Genomic DNA, 8,692 nt, shown 5'->3' with positions numbered 1-8,692 from the left:
GATGATATGATTTTTGATTCAATGATTTCATTGAGTATTGATTTGATTTTTTTTTTTTGTTTTTTAACCTTATTAGTTGTTTCCTTTCTCTGTTATGATATATTGAGAAGAAGATAAGTACTAGGCTTAGGTTCAGTTTGATTTAAGCTTTTAGTTTAAATTAGATTAGTTTAGGCCTATTTGTTTATTATTATTTTTATTTTCATCTAATAAAAACAAATAAATAATATATCTTATTTAGTACATATATTTAATTAATTAATTAAAAATTGGGACCTAAAAAATATATATATAATCCACTCCAACGTTTTATATGGGTTATATGGGAATCGATTTATGTATGCATTTGTTTTTTAAAAGTTTTTTTTGTTGTATAATAAATATTAGAATAATATATTAACAAAGCTAGTTACTTATTAAAAAAACAATGAGCAAATTAAGTCATAATTGTGTTAATTATATTTTATGGCCTAGAATTCTCTTAAATATATATATTACAACGACCCACATTCATAAAATTTGGTGTTGAATTTAAAATATAAAGTGTTATTAAGCTAATTGGTTAAAGAGTTGTACTTGTTTTTGTTAGATTACGAGTTCGAAACATACTTATAGCATTTTTAATTTTATTTTTAACCGTTTTAAGTTTATGGACGGGTCAACCCAGAATCCGACTCAAATATCTATTTACTTTCACGTATATATTCAAATTAACCACAACTCTGGACACGACAATCCGGACACTTTCAAAATTAAGCATCATTATATATAGAGAGATTAGTTAGTTAAAAATGTCTCGCATTTATCAAATTTGGTGTTAAATTAAAAACATAATGTGTTATTAGCCTAGTTGACTAAAGAGTTATATTTATTTTGTTAGGTTGCGAGTTCGAAACATATCTATGACATTTTTAATTTTTAACCGTTTTAAGTTTATGGGCGGGTCAACCCAGAATCCGACCCAAGTATTCATTACTCTCACATATATATCTAAATTAACCACAACTCTAGACACGGCAATCCGGACACTTTCAAAATTAAGCATCATTATATATATAGAGATTAGTTAGTTAAAAATATCTCGTATTTATCAAATTTGGTGTTAAATTAAAAACATAATGTGTTATTAGCCTAATTGACTAAAGAGTTATACTTGTTTTTGTTAGGTTGCGAGTTCGATCCGGTAATCCGAACACTTTAAAAATTAAACATTATTATATATATATATATATATATATATATATATATATATATATATATATATATATATATATATATATATATATATATATTTGTCTTCTAAGACCCTCTCCAACTCATCTACCAAATTACCCCCAAAATTTGTTATCTTTCCACTACCCACACATAAACCAAAACTCAAAATGAGTTTATCCTCATTTTCTCTCGCATAAAAACGCAATTTTGCATAACTACTGTTCATATACTAAAAAAAATTCCAAACACAAAAGAATCCTTTAACTATATTAATAGGTTTATTTTGTATAATTTATTGATATATTTTTTTCTTTTTTCTTTTTTTTTCTTTTATTAATCATATTTATTATAAATATATAATAATGAATAATATTGATAAAAACTAAAAAATAACAAATAATTTTTAATATTGTTTGTTTTGATGTAATTTTTTTATTTATGTAATGTAATTTGAGTTTATTTAATAATATTTAATTTGTTTTTTTAATAAATTTTTTATGTATTTTTTTGTCCGTACAGTATAATTTGTGTTTATTTATTTAATGATGTTTAATTTGTTTTTTATGTGTATAAATTATTGATTTATAATTAATTTTATCATAATTCTATCTAATGAGTGAGCTTAAAAAATATTATGTTTAAATTTGTAAAGTTGATAAATATATAGGTATTATTGAAAAAGTTTATGTAAAAAAAATATTTTAAAAATATTATTTTGAGTTTAAAAATAATTTTTTTTGATGAATATGAATTACTGTTTAATATGATGTTTACCGTTTGAATTTAAAAATAAGTTTTAAAATTCAAGTTGTTCTAAACATAATAGCACGAAAATTGAATGGAAGGAAGAATTATAATTGAAGATGGGTTTTAACAAAAATATACAACTGAAAAAAGGTATCATTTCCTATTTTATTTTGTTACTCTTATTTAAACATAAAACTGAAAAGAATGAAAGGAAAAGTTATAAATTGTGACCATGCAAAAGCTCCAACTTTTTTTCTTCTTTCTTTAGATAAAATATAATACCTAAACATTTTGTATTTATTAGGTTAGTTATACAAAAATTATGAATTATCACGATCGACACAGTATTAAGGTCGCATTTTCTCTTATTGTGGTCGCGGTTGTTACTCGCTCAGGGTCGCTTGTCAAATTTAGAACGTGCGCACGATCGACACAATCGGCACGAACGACAGTCATGTCGGTCATTCATCTACAAAGCTTGGTCAGAAGGTTAGAGTTTCTATTTTACCTTGTCCTGTAATAGTTAGGGTTTCTAGTATACCCTATTCTGTTATTGCTTTACTTTATTGATGTATTATGTTTTTCATTAAAATAGGAAGAAAGAAAAGCAATAAGAATATGGAAGTCAAAGAATTTGTGATGAAAAGTTGAAGGGTTGCAACTAAAAATGATAGGATTGTTGAAAAAATTATTCAAGAAAAACAAAAATGCAGCAAATGTAAGGAACTAATTGCTGATAAAATTTTTGAAGAAAATGCAGTAGGAAAACAAGGTAAAAAATGAAGGAATATAGAAGGTTGGGTATAATGAAAGAGAAAACTTTTTGGGCTTAAAAATTAAATCACAAAGCTACTGATGCATTCAAAAAAAAAATTGTGCTCAACAAAGAAAAATACAACAAACAACCGTCCAATTGAATATATACATTATCTTCAAGATTGAAACCTACGTACTGAAGAAGGAAGAATACAAAAAGATAGTAAACTGGTCAGTGAAAACAATGAGGGAGCTAATAAAGTCCCAAAATCAAAGACTTATACTATCGGGAGCAATTTCAATTGGTAGGTATATAAAGTTTGGAAAAAGAATGCAGAAAAGAAAGTAGAGGATCATGCATACAAAGGTCAAATCTACTTGGGTGAGTTTAAAACAGTCGAGATTCTCAACTCTCCTTTTGAATTAAATTGGCCACTGAAGTGGAGAAGAAATGCATCAAAAAATGGGAAAATGTAGTTGTTGGGAACTACATAAGAAAGAACCATGTATCTTTCCAAGTCACCAAGGAATCACTAATAAAAATAATAAGAGTAGAAGGGATTGGAAAAGGTTTCTGCAAACATCCATGATCATTATTTTCTACAATTCAAAAAGGAAACAAACTTGGATGATATTCTAAAAATTGAACATACTTATATTGGATCCAATTGTATGAAGTTGGAGAGATGGTATGAAGAATTGAGTCTTCTAAGAAAGCCAAATGAAATAACTCAAATATGGTTTAAGCTTAGGAACATCCCAGCACACATGTATAATGCAAAAACTCTAAGTCACTTTGCTAGTCTATTGGGGAAACTATTATATGTGGACCCAATTACAGATGGAGGAGAGAACCTTACTTTTGTTAGAATAACTATTGAAGTGCATCCTCAAACTACGCTGCCAAAGAACATGACAGTTGTTGATAGGAAGGAAAAATCCACAGTCATGGAAATCTCATATGATTGAAGGCCAAACATGTATTTTCAAATATGCTAGTAGTAAATGCGTAAAAACAATTGAGGAAGAGCAGAAAATTTTGAAAGTCAATGAAACGAAAAAACAGAAAAATGAAACAGAAGAATCTAGAATGGAAGAACATATTGTGGAAGTCAAGCACAATGATAAAGAAGACAAAAATAAGGAAAATGTAGAGGAAAAAAACAATGAAGATTCAGATAAGGAAGAAATCAATGAAATTGAAGAAATAGATGATATTAAAGAATTTTCATCTGAAGACAAGGAAGATGAACAATCAAAAGAATAAATTAAAGAAATAATAGAGGAGATGAGTGAGAAGGAAATTAGGGTTGTTGATCCTCAAACCCGCAAAACTGAAGTAGAGAAAAACATTGATAAAAGTTCTGTAATTCCGAAAAAGGATTTTTTTTATACAAAGATAGGATAAACAATGAGATCAAATAAGTATCATCATCTGTTATAATTCAATCACCTTTCGTGAAGTATGAGCGAGAAAGGAGACATGAAAGAAAACAACATGTCCTAAAAGGCGAATATGAAAATAACAATAAAGATTGAGAACATTAATTGTAATCTTTGATTGTATTGTTGTTTGATTGTTACCATTCAAATATTTATGATCTTTGTTTGTCATCTTATAATCAAAGTTAGAGTTTGTCTAGTTTTGATATTTAACTCTTCAACTTTTTTAATTTTTTAATAAAATTGTGATAAACTATTTTTTTTTAAAAAATAAAATTATAAATGATCAATTTTTCTAAATTTGAACAAAGCCTAAATTATTGATTTATCCCTTAAAATTAGGAATAACATAGGTTTGTGTCTATTATTAGGAAGTCATAATTATACCTACTCAGGTGTGTCTCTTCCACATGTTTTATGTACTATGTATATTCAATATTCATTTTTTTTTTCAAAATACTCTTCCAAAATATCAAACTATTTTATTTAAATTCATTAATTACTCATTAATTACATATTTCTTGTTATAAATTTTATAAATATACTATATATATAATTAAATTAATTAAAATAAATTTTATATATTATATATTAAAATAAAGTATTTATACAAATATTAAAATAAATTTTATTACATAAATATTAAAATAACACACATATATTATCTTTACTTAATTTTATAAATATAATATATATAATTAAAATTAAACATACTAAAATAAATAATTTTAACTAAAATATAAATACATTAAATAAACGTTAAAATAAAATATAAGCCCTTAAAATTAATCAATTTTAACCTTATTTATTAATACAGTAACTTAAATCAATTTTTTATTTTTATATATTTTTCTTATTTTTTATAAAATTATCTCTCTAAAACATCATTATCATTATAACCAAAAAAAAAAAAAAAAAATAAATAAATAAATATTTAATTAATTTTGAACAAACCCTTAAATTGCAAATACAGTCCACCTAAACAATAACCACACACCCTTAAAATTGACAATCCAGCCCATCTAAATAATAACCAAACAAACTAAGATCACGTTTGGTATACGTACTCAATGTCATTTATTTTTATTATTATTATTATTATATATACCATTTATTCACTATAAATTATCTAGAGATTGCAATAATATTATTACAACTCATTTTCTCATTGTGTGTGTGAGAAAGAGATATGGAAGGTGATAAACAACGTTGTTATAAGGTGATCATTGTCGGAGCCGGACCATCGGGGCTGGCAATGGCGGCGAGTTTGAACATACTTTCGATTCCAAACGTTATATTGGAAAGAGACAATTGTTTCGCTCCCTTGTGGCAGAAAAAAACATACGATCGCCTCAAACTTCATATAGCGAAATCATTTTGCGAACTTCCTCATATGTCATACCCGAAGTCTTACCCTACTTATGTTTCTAGGAATGAATTCGTTCAATACTTGGATCACTACATTAATCACTTCAACATTACTCCAAGGTATATTAATAAATAAGGTTCAATTAATCCATTCTATAGAGATTTCAATGTTTGATTAATTAATTATCTATAGATATATTATATATATGCTTGGATAATTAAATTAGGTATAATAGATTTGTGGAGTCGGCTGACTATGTTGAATTAGAGAGTACTAAGAAATGGAACATCAAGGCGAGAAACATCAACTCGGAAGAGATGGAAGAATATAGTTGCGACTTTCTTGTTGTGGCATCGGGAGAGAATGGCGACGCGTTCATTCCGAATGTGGAGGGACTAGAAACATTCGTAGGAGAAGTGTTACACACCACTCAATACAAGTCTGGCGAAAGATACACTGGAAAGAATGTGTTGGTAGTGGGATCAGGAAATTCTGGCATGCAAATTGCACTCGATCTTGCTAATCATGGTGCCAAGACTTCCATTATCGTCAGAAGCGATGTAAGTCAATGATAAGAAAAAAACAATATTGAACATAATATTGGTTTTAAGATTAGGTATTTAAAGTTGTTGTATGTGATATATAGATGCATATATTATGGAGTGAAGCTACAAATGTTGGATTATATCTATTGAAATACATCTCGGTGTATTGGGTGGACTCTCTTTTGGTTATGTTGAGCAAACTTAAATATGGAAATGATTTATCCAAATATGGTTTCAAAAGGCCTAAAGAGGGACCTTTTCTCATGAAAGACAAGTATGGAAAGTATCCTATTAATGATATTGGTACAATGGACAAGATCAAATCCGGCCAAATCCAGGTTCGAAACAAAATCATTTGTCAATTTTTTTCGATATATATAGTTTAAGTGAAAATAATATTATTTAAGAGATGAATAGTCTCGTGTTCGATTTTTCAAATACTTTAAATTGAAGGGAGAATTACCTCTTCTAGTATAGCGGCAACAAGAGGTGGATATTCACATTAAGATCCTGGGTTCGAGTCCGTCAGACAACAAGTCTGTATTTGGTTAAATGATTAAGTGTGTTTGCGGGCTACATACTTAATTCGTTGTCCCATTTTGTTAAGTGTGTTTACGTGCTATATATTATCTTTTATCTTGTTTTTTTTTTATACTAATGATTGATATAAAAAATATTGGTATTGATAGGTGTTACCATTAATTAGGAAGATTAAAGAGAGTGAAGTGTCATTTAATAATGGAAAATCATATTCATTTGATGTAATCATTTTTGCAACTGGCTTCAAGAGATCAACTAACAAATGGCTAAAGGTCAATTTCCATTCAGCTCATTATTATTAATTTTATTTTTTTAAATCCAATAAATTTTATTATGATTAATTGATTGTTGTTTTTGGCAATAAAAGGGAGATGATTACCTTTTGAACGAAGATGGGCTTTCAAAACCAAGTTTTCCAAATAATTGGAAGGGTCAAAATGGGCTTTACTGTGTTGGGCTTTGTAGAGGAGGAGGTTTTATTGGAGCTTCATTGGATGCAATAAATGTAGCTAATGATATCAAGGCTATTCTTACTGCCCAAAATCAAAACTCTAAATGATAATGGGCCTTCGATCTCCTTTTAATGGGCCTATGATGAACCCTAAAGGAGCATCTTTGTCAAGTGTTTTCAATAATACTGTTTTTTTAAGGATAAAAACATTTTATTAATTAATTACAGTTAAAATCGAACCTTAATTAGCACTATGTTTTAAGAATTAATGGGTGAATCCTTTATCTTTAATTAATGGGTGTAAGTTATTAAGAATATAATTAATGAATAAAGTTATTTCACATGTTTTATTTCATTTCTTCATTTTTAATTAGCAATGGTGGGCCTAACTAATTCATTTATGCGGTCCTATATTTAATCAAGAAATGTGGTTTGTTTGTAACTATTGTCGCAAATGATTTTTGATTGTAAGAAAATGCCAATTAACAAAATGCCAAAACCAACCCCCCATAGAAAGGTCAAATTGTTCCCAACATAACAAATAGGACATAACCCATGTCTTTGGTCCCCATAACCATCCACATTTTCTCTAAACTAGTCCTTATTCTTGTCTCAAGAGATATTACATTATTAGGAAACTGTTCTTGAATCCCTTCTTCATTGTCTATCCGAATGGTTTTGTTTCACACTAATTTTAAATATTTTCTTAAGCTTTAATCCCTATTTTGAACCAAAAATAAATATTCACATGCCTTGTGGTCCAGAACATTACAAATGGTATCTGAGTCGACTTATTGATAATAATGAACTCAAGGGAATAAAAGGGTGACATGATCATCCACTTCTTGAATTGTACGAATTGATGTCTCGAGCAATTATAATTAAATTAAAATTTCTTAACTTTAAGTCCATGAGAATATTGAACTATAAGGTGCTTCATTCGCTTTGCTTAAGGTGTGTATAACATATAGATTCCATGTTCATTTGTCTTAATCAAACTTAAATCTACCCTCAAAAATAGTTTAAATTGAAGTGTTTATAAAGGTATGAAATGAAACTCAATAACCAACATATCCTAAAGTGGCTAGCTAGGTTTAAGGAACAAGACATATACATCCATTGGGTCATTGTTAAGTTTTGCCGTTGGTTGCATTGACAAATAGGATTTTCCCTCTTTTTCAATTTTCTTTTGTTTCATGAAGATGATAAGGATATTGTCTTAATTGGATGGTCTCCTAGACCAATAACCCACAAATTATTTTCTTGATAACTTGAGAAGGAAATATTGGCCGCGATGGTTGAAAGTGGACTTGGTTTTATCTCGATCGTCACATGGGCGGAAGAGAGGTTCACATTTGGAACTACTTTATCGATCTCGATTCAAAACTAGATGAGAAACTAATAATATCCCATTTGAATTGGTATCCAAATGAGATCACAAAAACAAAACTTAGTTAGATACTTCTAATCTAGTTTCAGATCAAATTAAGGGAGTGTATTCAAATTGGGTGAATGAAGCCAATAAAATTAAAATGTCATAAGGATTAAAATAATGTGTCAAATCTTGTTTGTTCTATTTGCAAATCGGTTTATTGAAGGTTAGATAAACATCTTTATTAACTGGTC

The 8,692-nt window shown here is 27.9% G+C and overlaps 1 protein-coding gene across 1 annotated transcript; it reads left to right on the top strand.

The window, feature by feature from the left end:
* The first annotated feature begins 5,350 nt into the window (after positions 1 to 5,350).
* Positions 5,351 to 7,174, top strand: LOC124943907 (probable indole-3-pyruvate monooxygenase YUCCA10). Its single transcript, XM_047484364.1, has 5 exons — positions 5,351 to 5,649; positions 5,757 to 6,090; positions 6,177 to 6,413; positions 6,765 to 6,887; positions 6,983 to 7,174. Exons 1-5 carry the CDS (start codon positions 5,351 to 5,353, stop codon positions 7,172 to 7,174), a joined length of 1,185 nt encoding a protein of 394 aa, XP_047340320.1.
* The last annotated feature ends 1,518 nt before the right edge of the window (positions 7,175 to 8,692 follow it).

Source organism: Impatiens glandulifera, chromosome 6, assembly GCF_907164915.1.
Source record: "Impatiens glandulifera chromosome 6, dImpGla2.1, whole genome shotgun sequence".
NCBI lineage: Eukaryota > Viridiplantae > Streptophyta > Magnoliopsida > Ericales > Balsaminaceae > Impatiens > Impatiens glandulifera.
The sequence above is the reverse complement of the archived record's forward strand: the minus strand, read 5'-3'. Positions and strand labels throughout refer to the sequence as shown.

What these genes read in the sequence shown, in the direction of transcription:
- LOC124943907 (XM_047484364.1), top strand. Translation starts at nt 5,351, where the DNA reads ATGGAAGGTGATAAACAACGTTGTTATAAGGTGATCATTGTCGGAGCC. An exon ending in CACTTCAACATTACTCCAAG is followed by an intron (nt 5,650 to 5,756) that starts GTATATTAATAA and finishes TAATTAAATTAG; the next exon opens with GTATAATAGATTTGTGGAGT. An exon ending in CAACTAACAAATGGCTAAAG is followed by an intron (nt 6,888 to 6,982) that starts GTCAATTTCCAT and finishes TGGCAATAAAAG; the next exon opens with GGAGATGATTACCTTTTGAA.